This window comes from Papio anubis, chromosome 2, assembly GCF_008728515.1.
Source record: "Papio anubis isolate 15944 chromosome 2, Panubis1.0, whole genome shotgun sequence".
Taxonomy (NCBI): Eukaryota; Metazoa; Chordata; class Mammalia; order Primates; family Cercopithecidae; genus Papio; species Papio anubis.
In genome coordinates, this window is record NC_044977.1 from 48,528,248 (window position 1) to 48,550,587 (window position 22,340).

The 22,340-nt window shown below is 49.2% G+C and overlaps 1 protein-coding gene across 4 annotated transcripts in view; it reads right to left on the minus strand.

The window, feature by feature from the left end:
- RAB43 (RAB43, member RAS oncogene family) overlaps nt 1-20,849 on the minus strand; it is a 37,636-nt gene extending 16,787 nt beyond the window's left edge. For 3 of the 4 annotated variants that reach the window (XM_031663089.1, XM_009181338.3, XM_017946072.3), the window contains exon 1: nt 20,574-20,849. In XM_031663089.1, the coding sequence (XP_031518949.1) occupies nt 20,574-20,777 (204 nt within the window). In that variant the 5' untranslated portion in view covers nt 20,778-20,849. The remainder of the gene's footprint in view (nt 1-20,573) is intronic. The other variant, XM_017946073.3, reaches the window with a different exon arrangement.
- Between the last annotated feature and the right edge of the window lie 1,491 nt (nt 20,850-22,340).

The following is a 22,340-nucleotide window of genomic DNA, read 5'->3' on the forward strand; positions in this document are numbered from 1 at the left end:
TATCTTTTCTGGGATAAACTGCATTCATCTTAACCTTTTGGTGCACTCCTACCTACACTTCAGGACCCCAGTTCAAAAGTCTCTCATTTTCCCTGACACCATGGGCCATGGGCCAACCCTGAGCAGAATTAACTCTTCTTTCCTTCATGTTCCCATAACTGTTTACTCTTGCCCCTACAACAACACACATCACAGAGTGGGTTATCCATCTAAGTCAAATGTCCCACACTATTGGGCTTTGGGGCCAGATGAGGAACATAAAAGGCAGTAAGAAGACAGGACTGGTGGGACCTGCTGGCAATCAGAAAAGGATATGATATCTAAAACAAGTTCAATAGTAACAAACCAGGCAACCACCCTTCTGCTGGCCAAACAAAACGGGCTTTAGGCCAGGTGTGGTGGCTCACTTTGGGAGGCTGAGATGGGCAAATTACCTCAGGCCAGCAGTTCAAGACCAGCCTGGCCAATGTGACGAAACCTTGTCTCTACTAAAAATACAAAAATTAGCTGGGCAAGATGGTACATGTCTGTCATCCTGGTTACTTGGGAGGCTGAAGCACGAGAACTGCTTGAACCTGGGAGGTGGAGGTTGCAGTGAGCCGAGATTGTGCCACTGCACTCCAGCCTGGGCAACAGAGTGAAACTCCATCTCAAAAAACAAACAAACAAACAAAAAACACAAAAAAACGGGGCTAGGCGCAGTGGCTCATGCCTGTAATCCCAGCACTTTGGGAGGCAAGGCAGGCGAATCACCTGAGGTCAAGAGTTCGAGAGCAGCCTGGCCAACATGATGAAATGCTGTCTCTACTAAAAATACAAAAATTAGCTGTGCATAGTGGTGGATGCCTATAATCGCATCCAGGAGGCTGAGGCAGGATAATCACTTGAACCCGGGAGGCAGAGGATGCAGTGAGCCGAGGCCACACCATTGCACTCTAGCCTGGGCAACAAGAGTGAAACTCCATCTCAAAAAAAAAAAAAAAGTTAACATTAAAAAAACAAACAAAAAGCGGGCTTTGTAGTGGAAACTGACCTTGGGCTACTGCTTGGCTCCTGGTTCCTATGTCCATCTCTTGCCACCAGGAATGGATTCTCTAAGGAGAAAGACCCTGTCTTATTCCTCTTGACACCATCAATACTTGCACAGCGCCTGCAGAGAAGGGCCTCAACACATCAGCAGTCCGCTGTGGGCAGGTCCTGGTAGTCAGGCCCGTGCAGCGGGGCTGAAAGCTGCTTTCCAGGGATTCCTGGTTCACATTCCCACTGAGTGAGTTCAGATGTGCCCCAGTGGGAAATCAATCCTGCCTACTAGGTTAAAAGCACCACTGAAGTTCGGCTCTGGGACCTGTGTCCAGCATCTGTCCCTCCCAATGGAAACAGGAAGGTTTTATTTGACGAGACTTTCTCCTGAGTAACGAAGCAGGCGGTGGGAAGTTCCTTGCTTCTTCATATTAGAGAAGGACCTTGGAAAAGTTAGTTCTCAAGACAAACTCTGAAAACTGTTCAGACTGACCCAAATATGAGTTCCTGAGCTATTTTTCATTGTGTCTTGGGATGTGGTGAGTCAAACCAGGAGATGGAGTTTGTGGGCCATGCCAGCTCCTGACTGCCACTGTCCCTCCTCCCACCGTGCTGCGATCCTCCAGGGAAGGGTTTGGCCCTGGGCTTGCAAGCAGGCCACAAGCCAGGGAGTGAAGCACTATGAAGTGCCGTGGTAAGACAGCAAAACCTCTAGCATATTAACCGGCTAAGGGCACAGTCTGCCACCATTTGGCCAGACAGGTGGAGAGAGACCAAAGTGAGGACAAGAAAGGTAAGACGAGGCTGTACCAGCAACACAGGCTGGCGGCAGGCAGAGCAGACTGCAACGCATGCAGTCTGGTGTCAGGGGGCACAAATTCTCTGCAGTAGGGGAGTAGAGGACCAGGACAGACTCTCGTGCCCAAAATTCCTCCTGCCTCTTAAACATGAGTGCCTCAAGGCCCAACATGAGAAATGGCTTTCTTTGTCCCTTGTTAAAATGCAGCTCTCCTTGGGAGGCTTCGTGGCGACGCTGAGTGAAGAAAAATCCAGGATGTGCGTTCCTGTTCCTGTGCTCCACCAGCACGAGATGAGAGAAGGCCCCTTCGGCTTCTCGCAGTTCGAGTTTCCTCCCCAGTCACCCAGGAAGTACAGTAACCCACCATGTTTTGTAGAGCCGGTGAAAGCAAGAGGCCAGAGGCCCTGAAAGTCAGAAGGCAGAGTTCTGTGGGCGCCTGGCACTGTCTGTCAGTGCTCCCTGTGTGTCAGGCCATTTCATCCCGTGACAACCCTAGAAGGTCGGTCTCATTATTCCTTATGTCTGAGGGGTCACAGGAATGAAGCATCAGCAGAGGTCTGACTCTGAAGCCTGGTGTCCTTTACTGTGGACATGGCTCCTCCACAAGCACATAGAAACTGCTTCCAAGAAATCTCACTGCCACTGGCACCTCCTGTAGGAATCAAACCCTTTCCTGAACAGCTTGGATGGGAAAAAGGTGCACTGTGGAAAATGATCCTGGCCTCTGGCCAACAAGTCCTGCCTCTTCTGCTTGCCAAGTGCCACCTCTTCCAGGTATTCCTCTTCCTCGCAGGAAGCTAAGGGCATCTACGACTAGCCTGCTGCCACCCAAACACCTTGCTTGCTTGCAGGCTCCTTGCGGCACGAGGGAAACATTTGGTAATGAGGAAACCAAGGCAGCACGCAGGAGCTTGCAGTGGGCACCGCTAAGCCAGGAGGCCCATCAGGAAGGGCTTTCAGCAAGCATTGACAGCATCCTCAGAGTCAGGGCTGCAAGCGCCAGTGTCCTTGGTAGACAGCCTCCTGGAGCCCTCACAGCCTCCACAAGAATTCCCGTAAACCCCACACCTCTTTTCCCCAAATTCCTCAGCTGCAAGGGCCCAGGCACAAGGGATTCAGATGTCCTGTGGCCCACACTGAACAACGCCAACCCTCAAACCATCCCTCCAGTTTCCTACTACTTTGGTCATCAGCGATATCCCAGACTGGCCTCACGCGTCCATCACCCTCACCCTCCACACCATTCAGTTGCCTCATCAACTCTCTAGAGCAAACCCTCCTCCCCGGGCTCCCAGGCACAGTTGGCCGTTTCACTGCCTATGGCCCCCAGGCCCACGACCTGCCAGTGCCACCAGGCTGGCCCTCATACTTGCCATGCTCTCATCTGCCCCCATTCTCCAGCTGCATGTAGCTTGGACAAACATCACACTCCTCCCTCCCAAGGCCACAGCTCTGCACAGAGGCGGCCATGGCATTCAAAGCCCTGCCCATCTCACTTCCCTAGGAATCCCTCACGAATCTTCCAGGGCCTCCCTCCCTTTCACGCCTCTGTGGCCCTGAGAAATGTGGATTAAAGCCCCCCGCCAAGCTCCGCAGAACTCAGCACGCCTCCCTAGGACAGCCACGGCAGCCACATGGCCCTGCCTTCCAGGAACAGCCCTGACTGTCCATGTTTGGCCGGCTGTTGCCACAACGTGTGGAGGTGAAAGATGAGTACTTGTCAGGCCATGCAGTCCAACTCTTGCTTCAGAAGTCTCAGTTACCACAGCCACAGCATTAATAGCATTGTAGGCTAATTATCTGTCTACATATATTTTCTCCACCAGAGGTGAGTCCCCAAACAGAGACTGCCTCTTATTTACCTTTCTCTCTCTGGTGCCTAGAACAGTGCCTGGGAGAGAGCAGGTACCTAAGGAATGAATGAACAAATAAACCATACACAAGTCACCATGCTATGTAATTTACATACAGGGTGTCAGATGGGTAATTCCCAGCCAACAACCATAACTAAACTAGACAGAGCACCACCTTCCAGGTTTCAAGGGTTCTTCCCTTTTAGCCCCATTTCAACTTGTCTGGTGCTCCAGATGGAAGGCCGTGGCTCTTAAGTGATCAAGAAACACAAGTCAAAAGAACAGAGAAATCTTTAGAAATCAACAGAAATGGAGAAAGCTGGTAAACACCACCCTAACCAGGTGATCGAACAGGCCCCATTACTAGTGGGGAACCTGGCACCAGGGGCTGCCTCCCGTGCTGCAGGATGAAGCCTACAACATCCCCTAGGATACATTCTTGCCAGAATGGTTTAACTTGAGGCTCATCGAGTCCTCACACTTCCAGCTTACAGGAAATATAAGGAATAAAGAAATAAGTGAAAAGACAACATAAGGAAACTATGAGAAAAAACTAGAAAGTGACTCTAACAACAACAACAAAAAATCATGGCATATACTCATCTGTAAATTAATTTTTAAAAATCAATGTCATTTGGCTGGGTATGGTGGCTCATGCCTGTAATCCCAGCACTGGGAGGCCGAGGCGGGTGGATCACGAGGTCAGGAGATTGAGACCATCCTGGCTAACATGGGGTGAAACATCTTTACTAAAATACAAAAAAATGTGCTGGAATTGTGGTGGTGGGTGCCTGTAGTGCTACTTGGGAGGCTGAGTAGGAGAATGGTGTGAACCGAGTGAGCTTGCAGTGAGCGAGATAGTGCCACTACACTCCAGCCTGGGCTGACAGACCACTACTCCGTCTCAAAAAAAAAAAAAAAAAAACAAAACCACAAAATAAAAATAAAAATTAAAAATTAAAAGTTGCATGTAGTGGTGGTGGCTCACGCTGTAGTGCTTTGGGAGGGCAAGGTGAGCCAGATCACTTGAGGTCGAGGAGTTTAGAGACCAGCTGACCAGCAGGGAGAAATCCTGTCTCTACTAAAATACAAAATTAGCTGGAAATTGTGAGTGGCACATGCCTATAATCCCAACTACTTGGGAGCCTAAGGCAGGAGAACTGCTTGAACCCGGGGCCGGAGGTTGCAGTGAGCCAAGATCCTTGGCCTTTCCAGCCTGGTCAACAAGAGCAAACTCCATCTAAAAAACGTTGCATGTTAGCGTATTCAGGTTAGTGAAGTATGATGTTTACAACTTACTTTAAAATTTTTTAAAAAAATGTATATTATGGCCGGGCACGGTGGCTCACACCTATAATCCCAATACTTTCAGAGGCCGAGGCGGGCGGGTCACCTGGCGTCAGGAGTTCGAGCAGCCGACCTTTGGCAAAAACACCACCTTGCAAAATACAAAAATTAGCCAGATGTGATGGCGTGCACCTGTAGTCCCAGCTACTCGGGAGGCTGAGGCAGGAGAATGGCGTGAACCCGGGAGGCGGAGCTTGCGGTGAGCCAAGATCGCGCCACTGCATTCCAGCCTGGACAACAGACCAAGACTCCGTCTCAAAAAAAAAAAAAAAAGAAGCAAGCCTCCTCCTCAACAAGAGCCTCAGGCAGCATCCAGATAAGGGTACTGTCATCACAGGAGGCCACAGCTCCATGCAGGTGACTGCCCCTGTAGACCTTTCAGTGGGACACGATGTGGAGGAGGAAAACAGTGATATTGAGCATCCTGACCCTGTGTAGGCCTAGGCTAATGTATGTGTGTCTTAGTTTTTAATAAAAAAGTAAAATAAGTAAACATTTTTAAAATAGAAAAAAACTTATAGAATAGAATGCAAAAAAACACATTTTTATAACGGCTGTACAACGTGTTTGTGTTTTAATCAAGTGTTATTACAAAAGAGTCAAAAGTTAAAAACATTGCTGACTGTGAAAAAAATTAAAAACCAGTTTAACACAAGCTTGTCCAATCCATGGCCCACAGGCCACATGTGGCCCAGGATGGCTTTGAATGCAGCAAAACACAAATTCATAAACTTTCTTAAAACATTGTGAGACTTTTTTTTTAAGCTCATCAGCTATCGTTAGTGTATTTTATGCGTGGCCCAAGACAACTCTTCTTCTGATGTAGCCCAGGGAAACCAAAAGATTGGACATCCCTGATTTAACAGTTTATAAAGAAAAAAGGGGCCAGGCGCAGTGGCTCACGCCTGTAATCCTAGCACTTTGGGACACCGAGGCGGGTGGATCATGAGGTCACGAGATTGAGACCATCCTGGCTAACACAGTGAAACCCCCCGTCTCTACTAAAAATACAAAAAATTAGCCAGGCTTGGTGGCGGGCGCCTGTAGTCCCAGCTACTGGGGAGGCTGACACAGGAGAATGGTGTGAACCCGGGAGGCGGAGCCGGGAGGCGGAGCTTGCAGTGAGCTGAGATCACGCCACCGCACTCCAGCCTGGGCAACAGAGTGAGACTCCGTCTCAAAAAAAAAAAAAAAAAAGAAAAAAGGGGTGGGTGCAAGGGCTCACACTTGTAATCTTAGTACTTTGGGAGGCTGAGGCAGGCAGATTGCCTGAGGTCACGAGTTCAAGACCAGCCCGGCTGATATGGTGAAACCCCGTCTCTACTAAAAATACAAAAATTAGCCGAGAGTGATGGCGACTCCCTGTAATCCCAGCTACTTGGGAGGCTCAGGCAGGAGAATTCTTTGAACCCAGGAGGCGGAGGTTGCGGTGAGCGGAGATTGCACCATTGCACTCCAGCCTGGGCAACAAGAGCAAGACTCCATCTCAAAAATAAAAATACAAAAAAGAAAGAAAAAAGAAAAAAAGTTTATAAAGCAAAACACAGCTACCGTAAGCTAAGGTTAATTTATTATCGAAGAAAGAAAACTTAAGCAAACTTAGTGTAGGCTAAGTGTCCAGTGTGTATGAAGTCTACGGTAGAGCAGTCATGCCCTAGGCCTTCACAGTCACTCACCTTCACTCATTCACTCACCCAGAGCAACTTCCAGTCCTGCATGCTCCATTCATAGTTAGGGTCCTATACAAATATTCCGATTTTTATCTTTTATACTGTCTTTTTACTCTCTCTGTTCTATGTTTAGCTATGTTTACTTTAGATCCACAAACACCTGCTATGGCGTTATAACGGTCTACGGTGTTCAGTACAGGTTTGTAGCTTAGGAGCAACAGGCCACACCATATAGCCTAGGTGTGTGGAGGCTATGCCATCTAAGGTGTGTAAGGACACTCTACAATGGGCACATGATGGACTTGCCTAACGACACACTTCTCAGAACCTATCCCCATCTTTAAGCAACACACAACTGTAGTTCAGTATCTTAAGTTCTCAGGAAGATTATTTTGTACTTAGATTTCTATATCTAGCCAAGCTAACATTTAAGTGAGGGAAAAATAATTTTGGTTATGTGATTACTGAAAGTTTATCAACTACAGACTTTTTCTGTAAGAATCATTTGAGAGGCTGGGCACGGTGGCTCACGCCTGTTATCCTAGCACTATGGGAGGCCGAGGCGGGTGGATCACAAGGTCAGGAGATGGAGACCAACTGGTTAACATGCTGAAACCCTGTCTCTAATAAAAATACAAAATAAATTAGCTGGGTGTGGTGGCGAGTGCCTGTAGTCCCAGCTACTCTGGAGGCTGAGGCAGGAGAATGGCGTGAACCCAGGAGGCGGAGCTTGCAGTGAGCCGAGATCACGCCACTGCACTCCAGCCTGGGTGACAAGAGGGAGACTCCGTCTCAAAAAAAAAAAAAAAAAAGAATCATTTGAGAAAAAATTGAGACAAAACTAAAATGAATCAAAGAAATAAAGAATAGTACGTTTAAAAATAATAAAACTTAGGCCGGGCAGGGTGGCTCAAGCCCGTAATCCTAGCACTTTGGAAGGTCGAGGCGTGTGGATCACGAGGTCAGGAGTTCAAGAGCAGCCTGGCCAACACAGTGAAACCCCGTCTCTACTAAAAATACAAAAAAATTAGCCAGGTGTGGTGGCAGGCGCCTGTAATCCCAGCTCCTTGGGAGACCGAGGCAAGGAAAAGTGCTTGAATCTGGGAGGCAGAGGTTGCAGTGAGCCGAGATCGCACCACTGCACTCCAGCCCGGGTGACAGTGCGATATTCCGTCTATAATAATAATAATAATAATAATAATAAAAGTTCGATTTAAGTCTAACTGTTGGTACATAATGTAAAAAAAAATTTGGAATGGGCAATGAGGAGAAAGTAAAAGTGTGCTTGGTTTTGGTTTTTTGTTTGTTTGTTTGTCTTTGTGAGACAGAGTCTCACTCTGTCACTTAGGATGGAGTGCAATGGTGCGATCCTGGCTCACTGCAGCCTCGACCTCCTGGGCTCAAGTGATCCTCCCACCTCAGTCTCCTGAGTAGCTGGGACTACAGACACACAACACCATACCTGGTTAATTTTTTTTTATTCTTTGTAGAGATGGGGTCTCCCTATGTTGCCCAGGCTAATCTCAAACTCCTGGGCTATAACAATCCGCCCACCTCTGCCTCCCAAAGTGTTGGGATTATGGTGGTTGTTGTCTTCTTTAGGTGAAAAAAAACAAATCCTGGTAGATAAATTTAAACATGAATTTAAAACTTAATAAAATGGATAGAAACAGCACTATATTTCCAATTTACTAGAAAGTAACATGGAAGACAACTGATCAATTCAACAAAAGCAAGCCAAGAGGTAGCTAGATAAATGGAGAAAGGGTGTGCTTCCTTCCTGCCTGCCTTCATTCATTCAACAACCAAAAGATAAAGCACTGTTCCAAGTGCTTTGTTACCTAAGACAAAGTCCATGCCCAGAAGCGCTGAGTGCCTGAGGGTGGAAGGAAGCAAACAGTAACAAACAAGTGAAGTATGACTCGGGGCAATGCAAAGTAAAAAACAAAACAAGGCAAGTAAGGCATAACGTTGAAAACATTCTGCAGCTAGGTGTGGTTTTCTGAAATCCTAGCACTTTGGGAGGCCAAGGTGGTGGATCACAGGTCAGGAGATCGGACAATCCTGGCTAACACAGTGAAACTCTGTCTCTACTAAAAATACAAAAAATTAGCTGGGCATGGGGGCAGGCGCCTGTAGTCCCAGCTACTCAGGAGGCTGAGGCAGGAGAATGGCATGAACCTGGGAGGCGGAGCTTGCAGTGAGCCGAGATCATGCCACTGCACTCCAGCCTGGGCAACAGAGTGAGACGCCGTCTCAAAAAAAAAACACAAAAAAACAAAAAAAAGAAAACATTCTGCACAGTCCCACTTATGTATAACATCTAGAATAGGCAAACCTACAGTGAGAGAAAGTAGCTGAGTGGTTGCCAGGGGCTGGTGGGGATCAAGAAGTGAGAGTGGCTGCTTGTGGGGATGAGGTTTCTTTTGGGGTGATGAAAATATCCTAAAATCAACTGTGGTGATGACTGCACAACTCTCTGAGTATATTAAAAAACAAACAAACAAACCAAACACTGAATTGCCACACTTTAAGGGGGAATTTTTATCGTATGTGGATTATATCTCAACAAAGTTTTTTTTTTTTTCTTTTTAAGGAACTTGGGAGAGTGCTACGTTAGACAGGACAGTCAGGTAAGATAATTCAGGGAAAGCAAAATATCAATCTGTAGACATATGCACTTGTACCACAAATGTACAGCAAACTGGCCCCAAGCCTATCTGGCCACACCTCACCTTCCAGCCATTACCATGTGCCTTCCCAAGGGCAGGGGACTCCGCAAATTCCTAGGAGGTCTCCTTTTTTCACTTCACATGCATTTCTCCTTCCATGTGTTCTGTTAAAATGTGGAGGGTGTCCTCCAGCCCTTTCCTGGACTCTTCTAGCAGAGCTTCTAGTAGAGCTTCAAGAGTCCATGGCTGGGCGCAATGGCTCATGCCTGAGGCCGAGGTGGGCAGATCACTTAAGGTCAGGAGTTTGAGACCAGCTTGGCCAACATGGCAAAACCTCATCTCTACTAAAAATATAAAAATTAGCCAGGTGTAGTGGTGTGCACCTGTGGTCCCAGCTACTCAGGAGGCTGAGGCAGGAGAATCGCTTGAACCTAGGAGGCCGAAGTTGCAATGAGCTGAGATGGCACCACTGCACTCCACTTGGGTGACAGAGACTGCATCTCAAAAAAAAAAAAAAACACAAAAAACAAACAAACAAACAAAAACAAAAACAAAAAAAATGGAGAGAGACCTGTGCTGCCAGCCGTGGGATCCAGCGGCACCCACCCATCAGATGTTGATCCTGCTCCTCACTCTCCCACTCATGCAGCCAACACATGTTGAGGGCTTATTCTGGGGAAGAAACCCAAACAAAACTGGAGGGTCAGAGTTTACACTGAAGTACTGGCCTTGAGATTTCAATGATAAAAACGATTTTTTTCTAAGAGATTTTTCTACATATTTCATAGAATTTTCATGTATTTCATAAAATTGATTCTGTTCTATGTAAACATGAGAGTCCAATTCTTATTGGGAGCATTGAAAAAAATAATATAAACATAACAGATATTAACAATTCCTAACTAGCAAACTGAAGTTTACTCTGACACTAAGATCCATTTTTTTGGTCACGAAATCATCCACTATTTATGGACCCACACACAGTTAAAAGCCAAGAATAAGGCCAGGCGCGGTGGCTAACGTCTGTAATCCTAGCACTTTGGGAGGCTAAGGCAGGTGGATTGCGTGAGTCCAGGAGTTTGAGATCAGCCTGGGCAACAGTGCGAAACCCCATCTCTACTAAAAATACAAAAAATTAGCCAGGCGTGGTGGCGTATGCCCTGTAGTTCCAGCTACTCAGGAGGCTGAGGTGGGAGAATCACCTGAACCCAAGAGGCAGAGGTTGCAGTGAGCTGAGATCGTGCCAGTGCACTCCAGCCTGGGCAACCAGAGTGAGACCTGAGACCCTGTTTCCAAACAAAAAAGAATTAAAAAAAAAAACAAAACCCAAAATCAAAGTTTTTAATTAGAAATTGTAAACAGCATTTTTTGATTTTAAAAACACCCAATTTTTATACTCCATAGCCATAAAAATGGTGGGCATGGAGGTTATCTGGCTTGAAATGACAAGGGCCTTTTTTCAAAGAATAACAGAACCTAGAGAGGCTTCTGAGATCACCCAGTCCCACTTCGTCACGCAACAGTGAGGAAACTGATGCAGCAAGGAGGAGAAATGACTCCCAGCCCTCGTGCTGTTAGCCGAAGGCCAGGCTTTTAGGTCTCTCAAACCAAAATGCATCTTGTCCCCTTTAAGACACGTCACCTCAGAAGGCAGTACACTTACTCCAACAGCTGCCACTGCCCAGAGCATACAGGAATTGCCTAACATGAACCAGAATTATTTTATAGCCAGACCTCATTTTGGACAGAAGAACTGCTAACATTATGGTAGGCAGGCTGGTTTTTGTTGGTGTTTTTTTTTTTTTTTTGAGACAGGGTCTCACTCTGTCACCCAGGCTGGAGTGCAGTGGTATGGTCATAGTTACCTGCAGCCTTGACCTCTGGGACTTAAGCAATTCTCCTGCCTCAGCCTCCTCAGTAGCTGGGACTACAGACATGCATCACCACCTGGCTAATTTTTGTAGAGATGCTCCTATGTTGTCCAGGCTTCTTTTGACTGTTTTATGCATCAAACCCACCCCTGGAACACCCACCAAAGCAGGTGCGGGTTACAGCAGATGAAGCCTTTGGGAAAAGCATATACAATTACCCAAAGAGATGACTCTGAAAGGGATAGCACCCATATACACGTTTGGTTTTTACAGGTTATTTTTTAATTTTATTATTTTTATTTTATTTTTTTGAGATGGAGTCTCTGTGTAGGCTGGAGTGCAGTGGCCGCGATCTCGGCTCGCAACCTCCCCTCCCGGGTTCAATACGTTCTCCTGCCTCAGCCTCCCAAGTAGCTGGGATTACAGGCACACACCACCGCAGCCTGTCTAATTTTTTGTATTCTTTTTTTTTTTTTTTGAGGCCAGTCACCGGCTCACTGCCCAGGCTGGAGTGCAATGGCGGGATCTCAGCTCACTGTCGCCTCCCGGGTTCCACGTCATTCTCCTGCCTCAGCCTCCCAGTTGGGACCTGAAGCCATACCCGGCGCCCGGCTAGTTTTTGTATTTTTAGTAGGATGGGGCTTCACTGTGTTGTTAGCCAGGATGGGGTGCCAGTCTCCTGACTCGTGATCAAAGCATCTCGGCCTCCCAAAAAGTGCTGGGATTACAGGCTTGAGCCACCCGGCGCCCGGCCCCTAGTGCATTCTTGGTAGGGGTGGGAACACCATGTTGGCCAGGCTGGTCTTGAACTCTTGACCTCATGATCTACAAAACTCCCAAAGCTTTAAAGGATTACCGAAGCCATGAGGAGCCTAGCACATCCGGCCCTGAGTTATTTTAAGCATGAGTCATTACTCTCAATAAACTGTTTTTGGGATGTCAGAGTGGTCATTCACAAGTACAGGTGAAAACCCCTAACAAGTGATGCTCACACACAGTTTTTGGGATTAAGTTTGCCTTTTTCCAATCCAGAAAAGGGAGATTTGGAAGGCAAACTGGTGCAAGTAGAGGAGAGCTGATTTTATTGGTATCTGGATAGGAGCTATGAATGGCAAACAGTCCTTACTCACGAACCCAAAGCAGGTTAGAAAAACCCGACATGTGGCTGGGCACAGTGGCTCATGCCTGTAATCCCAGCACTTTGGGAGGCCAAGGCAGGTGGATCATGAGGTCAAGGGATCCAGACCATCCTGGCCAACATGGTGACACCCTGTCTCTACTAAAAATACAAAAATCAGCTGGGCGTGGTGGTGTGTGCCTGTAGTCCCAGCTACTTGGAAGGCTGAGGCAGGAGAACTGCTTGAATCAGGGAGGTAGAGGTTGCAGTGAGCCAGGATCGCGCCTTGTGCCACTGCACTCCGGCCTGGTGACAGAGCAAGACTCTGTCTCGAAAGAAAAAAAAAGAAAGATTCGATATGTAACAGCATTTGGTTGGCTTCTGCTGCCACATTAACAATAAAACAGCACTTCGCAGGCCAGTCTAGAAAGTGGAATTTTTCTGTCATTCACACTGGCCACTCCGAACGCTACTCACAGTTCATCTGAATTAATAAGCATTTATTTAATAAGTACCGGGCATTAAAATGTTGACATGATACTGCTAATCAATGTGTAAAATGCAAGCAATATAGGATGGCCTAGATTTTAAATCAGTCCCAACCTTTTTCATTTGTGGGTTTGTTTGTGTTTGCAGTAGTAGGAGAGGGCACAACACTGCAATGAGGAGAAAAGTACCAGACTAGGAGCTGAAAAGCTCGGCTCTGGTTCGCACTTTACCACAAATGGGCTTTCATTTCCTCTTCTGTAAGATGGGGATAGTCTCCCACAGGGTGGCTATGAGGATCAAATGCAACAACTCATGAGAAAAGCAGTGGAAACTGATAAAACACATGCACATTTGAGGGAGAGTTGCTCCTCTTATTACTGAACTCTGAGAATTCCTCATACCCAAAGCACCCAGGAAAACCATCTAGCATGAGGCCTCAGCAAAGGCCAATCACAGCCTCAGCACTACACAAAAGCCAGTGCAAGGTAAAGAAACCTACAAGGGGGCTGGGCGCGGTGGCTCAAGCCTGTAATCCCAGCACTTTGGGAGGCTGAGACGGGCGGATCACGAGGTCAGGAAATGAAGACCAACTTGGCTAACCCGGTGAAACCCTGTCTCTACTAAAAATTACAAAAAACTAGCCGGGCGAGGTGGCGGGCGCCTGTAGTCCCAGCTACTTGGGAGGCTGAGGCAGGGGAATGGCATAAACCCAGGAGGCGGAGCTTGCAGTGAGCTGAGATCCGGCCACTGCACTCCAGCCTGAGTGACAGGGCGAGACTCCATCTCAAAAAAAAAAAAAAAAAGAAACCTACAAGGGCTAAACAACCAATGAGAGGAAAGCAAGGAAAGCAGACATGTGGACATCCTGAGTCACCGCATGGAGACAAAAGGTGGTAAAGGCCTTGTGTGCCTCTACTTCCCGCAATCTCTGATCAGTTTGGGGTCACTGTATAGCTCTATTTCCAGTACTAGCATAGCCACAGGGGTCAGTCTCTTCCCTTTATAGAAATCCCACATGGGCCAATAAGACAAGTATTATCGTCTTCACTTTACTGACAGGACAACAGGTCAATGAAGTGACTGAGAAACCAAGCTTCCTGAGCCCCCTCCCCCAATCCACTCTCTCTCCTCAGGTGGTTACACACCAACATCAGTTCCCATCTGTGAATGATCCACTACGGGTCAGGTCCTTAAGGGCAGGGGTTCTGCAGGTGAAGACAGATTTGAAGAGGTGAAGTCACATGCCTGTGGTACAGTATCCCCCGCTCATCCATGGTTTCACTTTCCAAGGTTTCAGCTACCTGTCATCAACCTTGCTCTAAATATATTAAGTAGGGCCAGGGCGTGGTGGCTCATGCTTGTAATCCCAGCACTTTGGGAGGCCGAAGCAGGTAGAACACCTGAGGTCGGGAGTTCGAGACCAGCCTGGCCAACATGGTGAAAGACTGTCCCTACTTAAAAAAAAAAAAACAAAAAAACCCACAAAATTAGCCAGGCATAGTGGTTCATGCCTTTAATCCCAGCTACTAAGGAGGCTGAGGCAGGAGAATCACTTGAGCCCAGGAGACGGAGGTTGCAGCGAGTCGAGGTCATGCCATTGCACTCCAGCCTCAGCAACAAGAGTGAAACCCTGTCTCAAAAAATAAAAAAAATAAAAAATAAAAATATTAAGTAGGCCAGGCCCAGTGGCTCACGCCTGTAATCACAGCACTTTGGGAGACCCAGGTGGGTGGATCACTTGAGGTCAGGAATTTGAGACCAGCCTGGCCAACATGGTGAAACGCCATCTCTACCAAAAAATACAAAAATTAGCCGGGTGTGGTAGTGGGTGCCTGTAATCCCAGCTACTTGGGAGGCTGAGGCACGAGAATCGCTTGAACCTGGGAGGTGGAGGTTCCAGTGAGCCGAGATCACACCACTCTACTCCCGCCTGGACGACAGAGTGAGATTCTGTCTCAAAAAGACAAATAAAAATATTAAACGGTAGATTCTAGAAAGAATGCGTAAGTTTCAATTGCACATCATTCTGAGTAGCATGACGAAATCTCACACCACCCTGCTCCATCCCACCTGGGATGTCCTTTGTCCAGCGTGTACTGTATCACAGTGCTTGTGTTCAAAGAATCCTTATTTTATTTAATAATGGCCCCAAAGCGCAGGAGTAGCAATGCTGGCATATTGTTATAACTGTTCTATTTTGTTATTAATTATTGCTGTTAATCCCTTACTGTGCTAATTCATAAATTAAACTTTATTACAGGGGTGTGTGTATAAGACAAAACATAGTCTACATAGTGTTCCGTACCATCTGAGGTTTCAGGCACCCACTGGGGGTCTTGGAACGTATCCATTGAGGATAAGATTTAACCTGGTGCTGTGCAATTCTAAAGCTGGCCCGCTTTCCACTATCTCTCCACCAGACACGCTGTCTCAGGATTCTAAGAAACCTCAAGAGGCAAGGTTTATTTTGCAATTAGGATGGTTGTCCCTGGTATCAAGAACAGATTTCTTCAGAAAATCAGCATGACCTAGAACTTCTTTCTTATCTAACAGTCCTTTTGCTATTTCTAATGAAAACTGAAAAAGTCAAACAGACTTTATCCAAATAGGAAAAAAAAAAAAAGATGAGCAGAATTAGACTCTTGATTGGAAAGACTGAGAATGCAAACTTTAACCAGAAACCATTTCCCCTTATCCCGCCCTGCCCCCTCTTTTTGAAGCACCAGGAGCAGCTACAAAAACAAAGATGACTCCTAGGGCCAGGGGAAGCTTGAGTCAAGGCCAAAGGTCCTGAAATCTGAAGGTCCAGGCCCAAGGGCACAGACTTTACCTCTATGAAGGAGAGATCTGGCAGTATCCCTAGCGAGCAGACAGCCAGCCTGAGAGAGAGATGAATAGAGGGGTACAGTTCCACAAGGCTGACCTCTGCACTGGACTTGAGGCCCGTGAACCTAGTGATCTGCAAAAACGAGTTTACATAACAGGCCTTTGTGTTGTCCCAGATAAGAGTGAGTGGAGGAGCTTCAGAATGTTTTAAGGATTTAGAGCCAGCTGAGATTTCCTGAGGACACTGAGGTGGGGAGGAGGGAAGGTGGGGAGGAGGGAGGGTGGGGGAGGGGCAAATTCAGACCTAATCTGTCTCATCTAGGGAGGAAAACAGTAACTGCAGCACTAATATAATATATTATTTATTTATATTTATAAATCCTTGTTTTTAAATAAGAAATGAGTAACACTGATGGCTTCTCAGAGGACACTGGGTGGCTTACGGGACAAACACGGAAGACTTTTCACTATACACCCTTTGAAGTTTTTAAAATTTTGAAATCTATTCAAAAGTAAGTCATGGAAACTTTAAACGCTTTCAAGCATGTTCAAAGTTTTCTGACAACCCTAAGAAAGAGGCAGAGCAAAGACCATTAGTCCCATTTCACAGATGAGGATGCCTGAAGCTCCAAGGAGAAAAAAAATGAATTGCCCAAGTCTGTGGCAGGGTTGAAGCAAGACCCAGAACTTCAGACTCCTAGTCCAGTGCTCTGTCAGAGACTCCACAGTATACAAGACAAGCAGCACCTCAGATTCACTTTATAAATCCAGTTCTCATAGCTACAGCCAAATGCATCCATAAGAACACTGGAAATGACCACCATATACAAAGCCTTACTGACTCGTACAGCAGTGTCTCTGAGCTGTTTGGGTATATCTACATGCTCTGGTTAATAATTGATAAATGTTGATAATAATTGATAAATACCCTAAAACTCTTTAACTGTCAACCCCAATTTTTCTAAAATGTCCCATTCCACATTCTTCTCTCAGTGAATGCAATGGCCACAACTGCATTTTCATTAGATCCATTCACTTTCAGAATCTCAGGGTTATCTTTATGAACTCAGAGCAAATCAGAAGGGTAGTCAGGTAAAAATGAGGACTGGGCTTAGGAGCCAGCCAAACCCTTGGTTTTGCCACAGACTTGTAAGTGACCTAGCCTCAGCTTTCTCTCTACAAAGGAACCAATTAACAGGCACATATTGGACACCATGTGTTTGACACTGGCCCACGGGATCCCTGTGTCTTCAAGGAGCTTAACTTCTATAGGGGGAGATGACAAAAAAAACAAAAAACAAAAAACAGTTAATTTGATGCTCTGGTAAGTGTTATGACCAGATACAATAGAGTTACAGAATAGAGGACCTGGGAGGTCAGGCAAGGCCTCTCTGAAGATGTGGCATTCGTGTTGGGACCTGAATGATGAAGTAGCAGTTACAAGGGGATGTAGAGGCAGAGTATGACGGGTAGGGGAAGAGATGCAAAGGTCCCAAGGCAGGGGTGAGCCTGCCATGTTGAAGGGCTAGTGAAGCTGGAGAGCAGGCAGTAAAGGGTAGAGATGGGCCTCTGTCTGCCTCTCCAACTTCATCTCTTTCCAGAGGTCCATCTCTTTGGGGAAGGTGTTTGGAGGTTATTCTGGTTGTAATGGGAAGTGGCTACAGAAATAAAGTAATTTGGCCGGGCGCGGTGGCTCAAGCCTGTAATCCCAGCACTTTGGGAGGCCGAGATGGGCGGATCACGAGGTCAGGAGATCGAGACCATCCTGGCTAACACGGTGAAACCCCGTCTCTACTAAGAAATACAAAAAATAGCCGGGCGAGGTGGCGGGCGCCTGTAGTCCCAGCTACTCAGGAGGCTGAGGCAGGAGAATGGCGTGAACCCGGGAGGCGGAGCTTGCAGTGAGCTGAGATCCGGCCACTACACTCCAGCCTGGGCTACAGAGCGAGACTCCGTCTCAAAAAAAAAAAAAAAAAAAAGAAATAAAGTAATTTGATTAAATCTGTGATTCTCAAATTTTTTTTTTTTTTAGCAGCAGAACTCTTTAGTCAAATAACAAGAAGAACTTCAACATACAACTAGATAAAGGTATTGCTCTGACTGGTTGGGAAACTAGTTAAAGCCCTTCTGACCTTCTCTCTGCCCTCTTGGCCTTTCTCCTCACCTTTCAGTACCTCCAAGCTCACAGGAGCTGGAAAACCACCAGGTGATCCATCTCTAAGCTTCCTCAGCTCTAATAAAACCCAGCATCATTGTAAAGAATCACAGGGAAAGCTTTAGGAGATAAGAATGGATGCTTGCTGGACAAGCATCCCAGGCTTCCCAAGACAGGCCCTGAGAAGGTTTATTTTATTTTATCTTAAATAGATACCACATCTCACTATGCTGGCCAGGCTCATCTCGAACTCTTGGCATCAAGCAATCTTCCTGCCTCGGCCTCCCAAAGTGCTGGGATTACAAGCATGAGCCACCGCACACAGCCCCGGGAAGGTTTTACACTAAATCCCTGATGTGCACTTGCTTTCCACAGAAAAAACAACAATAAGTTCTGGTTTATCAAGGGTTTCAGTTAAAATCACACTGCTGAAACTACAGAGACAAAAAACAGATTGGGGGTTGCCAGAGGATGGGGTGAAAGGAACTGACTACAGAGGAACAAAAGGAACTTTCTGGGTTGGTGGAAAAATTCTCGATCTTGATTGTGGTGTGGCTGCTTGTCTGTGTACGTTTGTCAAGTTCATAGATCTGTGCACCTCAAGTGGTGAAGGTTTACTGTGTGTAAATCAGACCTCAAAAAACTTGACTTAAAATCACATTGCCAAAAGACTACTCACTCAGAGGCACTTTACAGATGGAGGAGGGAAAACGGCTTGCTCCTGCTGAGGCAGCGGACCCCAGGAATCCTGACTTGAAGGACAGTGTTCCCTCAAGTTCATGGCTGCCCAGTTTTAATTTGGAGCCCCTGCAGTGAGTCAGACTTTAGGTTTTCCTGACTGCAAAACGAGGTGGTAAACAATTGCCAGAGGCTTCCCCACCACAGACAACGGGATTCTGAAAAGCTGTCCGCCATGGAGGAAAAAATCTGCTTTGGAGTCAGAAAAACTGGGAAAAATATTCCCACTTCTATCACTTCTTAGCTGTGCGCCAGGCTCCATCCTGTGTGAGTGGGGGTAAGAATTCCCTCCAGTCAGCAGAGAATGCACCTGTAACCCAGCTGATTCCCAACAGCCTCTCAAGGGCAGCAGTTATAACTTGGAGAGGTTTTACCACAGCTACACAGCTCTTCTACTCCCCAGCCCCCAGGCTGCTTCCTAGGAAGGACAATCTGGAGGTAACCATAAGGAAAGGAAATAACGAACTGGCCGGCCCTGCATTGCATAACCTGTGCACAGTAAACCAGGAGCTCTGCTAGGGCACAGGCTGTAATCTCAACAGGTAAACAGGAACCCTGCCCCCTCCCTGACCACCATCAGCACCGGGCCACCTCAGACACTCCAGGAGCAGACCGATAGCTCATGAGGAGGACACCACTGCTCTTTAGCCTGTATTTTCACACTCCCCTTTCCCTGCAGCTGCTGGCATCATCACTGGGTACACACTCATTAACGGACACTCCACCCACTCCAGCTCTTCCCTGGCTATCTGCTCCAAAAGGGTGGTCCGGAGTGACTCAAAGCTGCCTTCTGCACCTTGCTCTTTTCCATCCACGGAGCCCAAAACACAGACCCCAGAAGACGATTAAAAAATAAAAATAAAAAAACTCTCAGGCAGGAGTTTCTGCTTCCCCGTCACATCTACTGAGAGGCACTGTGGTCACATAAAGACTGTTGACTTTTTTCTCCACCGTGGGGCAGGAGGGAGGCAACACCCAGAAATTATCCCAATTTTACAGAAACAAAGACAAAGAGCTACGTATCCTAGCCAAAGGCAACAAGGAGCAGGCCTAGAGCCACCTGAGAGGCAGAGCCCAGCAGCAGCAAGGCTCCAGTGACTCCCATATCCCTGGCAGAGATCGTCCCAGCCCTGTGCTCTGAGAGGTGTCCTGAAGATCATGGGGACTGGAAACCATGAAAGCAAGCAAAGATTTCTGTACAGTGCTGTTCAGAAAAGTTACTGAGTGCCTTCAGCCCGGGGTCTCCCGGTTGAATAGGGACTTCCTAACACCTAGGTTAAGTAAATCTGATTTCATTCATCGCAAATATTTATCAAACCACTGCCAGGACATTGTGGCAACCACATCCTGCTGTTTTTATTCGGAGCCATTGCCAAAGTTTGGTCCTCTCCCCCACCTTCCGGTATCTGTGAAGTTTTCAGTTTCTATCAAACTCCAGCTGGGGGAGGGAACCGGGGCTGGCCCTAGTCGAGTAAAGTTCCACCACCAGGTCCACAAAGAGACTGCAGGGAGGCGTGGCCAGGCCGGAAATTCTGACAAAAAGTTTTGCCCTCCGGTCCTAGAAGCAACTACTTCCTGATCGCTCCCAGTCCTGAGGTGGGGGTGCAGTTCTCTGGCTGAGTGCCCCGCCGGTGGGCCGAGCTGGAGGCTGCCACTGCGGTGGATGGAGGTGGGGGGTCTGATCTCCGTACTCCGAGGCGCTCCGCTAGTACCTGGAACAGGGGAGTCTAACCCCCTGCCACCCAATGGCTCAAGTTATTTTGGAGCACAGTCCCCCCCCAGGGTATGAGCTCCGGAGGGCAGGGCCGCCTCCTCCACACTCCCTCGCCCCTCCTCGCAACCCATGGCCAACGCTTTGAGGACTTGAACCCGGCCCAGACCCCGGGGCCCAGGCCTGCTCCGACCCGAGGAAGGAAAAAGGGGAAGCCAAAGGAAATTTCAGACGGCCGCGGGGTGCGCTGCCCCCGCCCCGCCCGCCGAGGGAGCGCCTTCCAGGGGCCCTGGCCGGCCTCCCACCTTGACCCGCTTGCCCTGGATCTCCAGCGTCTTCATGGTGAAGTCGACGCCGATGGTGCTTCCCTGGCGCTCCGAGAAGGCGCCGGTCTTGAAGCGCTGCACCACGCACGTCTTGCCCACGCTTGCGTCGCCCACCAGCACCAGCTTGAACAGGAAATCGTACTGCTCGTCCGGGTCCCCCGGGCCCGGGCCCGGCCCCGCCATGGCCTAGAGGGAGCCGAAGGGCCGGCGCTCTGGACGCTGGGACCGGCCTGAGCTCACGCAAGCCGCGGGCCGCCTGGCTACGTGGAGCGGCCGCAACACCTGAACCCCCAGCACTGCCGACCGCCTGCCTCGGCCTCGGCCCCGCCCCACCCTGGCTCAGTCCCGCCCCAACCTGGCTGGGTCCGCCCGGCCAGCTCGGCCCGCGGACTCGGGCTCCGCGGGTTTCCGCTCGCGGATCCCGCCAGCGGGAACCCGCGGCAAAGCTCCGGCCGGTCCTCAACTCCGAGCCAGGCCAGTCCGGCCTGCAGGCCGCCCCAGGCCACCCCAGCCCGCCCCCCACCGCCCACCCCAGCCGCCCCCGACTCCGCCCCACCCGGGCTCCGCCCTCAGGCCGGCACCCACTCCGCCCCCAGCCCTATCCTCGGGCCCATCTCAGCCCGACGCCCCGGTTCTGCCTACGTCCCCGCCCCCGACTCCGCCCTCAGCTCCGACATTGACTCCGTCCCAGGCCCACTTCAGCGCGCCCAGTCTCGGACCCGACTCTGCCCTCAGCCCGACCTCGACTCCGCCCACAGGTCCACTTCAGCCCGCCCCGACTCCGCCCTCAGACCGAACTCGACTCCGCCCTCAGGCCCACCTCAGCCGGCCCCGACTCCGTCCCCAGCTCCGACCTCGACTCCGCCCTCAGGCCCGCCTTAGCCCGCCCCGACTCCGCTCTCAGCCCGACCTCGACTCCGCCCCCAGCTCAGACCCGACTCCGCCCACAGGCCCATCTCAGCCCGCCCCGACTCCGCCCTCAGGCTCTCCTCAGCCCTTGACTCCGCCCAACCCGACTCCGCCTTCAGCCCGGCCCCCAGCCCGGCCCGGCCCCCAGCCCGACCCCGCCCTTAGCACCCTCGGCCCCTCCTGCATCAACACCCCGGCGCGCCCACACGGCGGATCCGTCTGGCCCACAAACCACTGCCCATCCCGACCCTTCCTCAGCTGGGACTGCAGGTGCTGTCCCGCGCCTCCTGCCCGCCCCCCACCCAGGCCTGATCTGCCTGCCCGGGATCCCCTACCTGCTGCTTCCCAGACCCCCGGTCAGGAACAGACGGAGGCCATGGCAGGAGCTCGGGGCCTGCAGGCCTAGACTTAGAATGACCCCCTCCGGAATGGATCACGGGGGAAGGGGACGACCACAGCACCTGAGTGCCCACTCTGACAGGCGGGCAGTGCAGAGTCCCTGAGAGTGGCGGGGGTCACTCTTCCCAGGGGCGGAAGGGAAGGGAGGGAGCAGGCTGCAGAAGACCAGAATCCAGGCTGGCTACAAAACTGCGGAGGAGGCAAAAATCCTGGTGGGGAGAGGACCCAGGCCCCCATTTCATGGGAAGCTGGGCCAGGAGGAGGAGCTGGGAGCTCTCATCTCCAAAATGCAGCCTAGCAGTGGTTGAAGCAGCTGCCAAACGGCTGGATGACCCAGCTCAGAGCAGCTACAGGCCCATTTGGGAAACTGACCCAGCCAAAAAGCACCAGTCTAGGAAGAGGAACAGAGAAACTTGTGGGGGACTCTGAGGAAGGGGA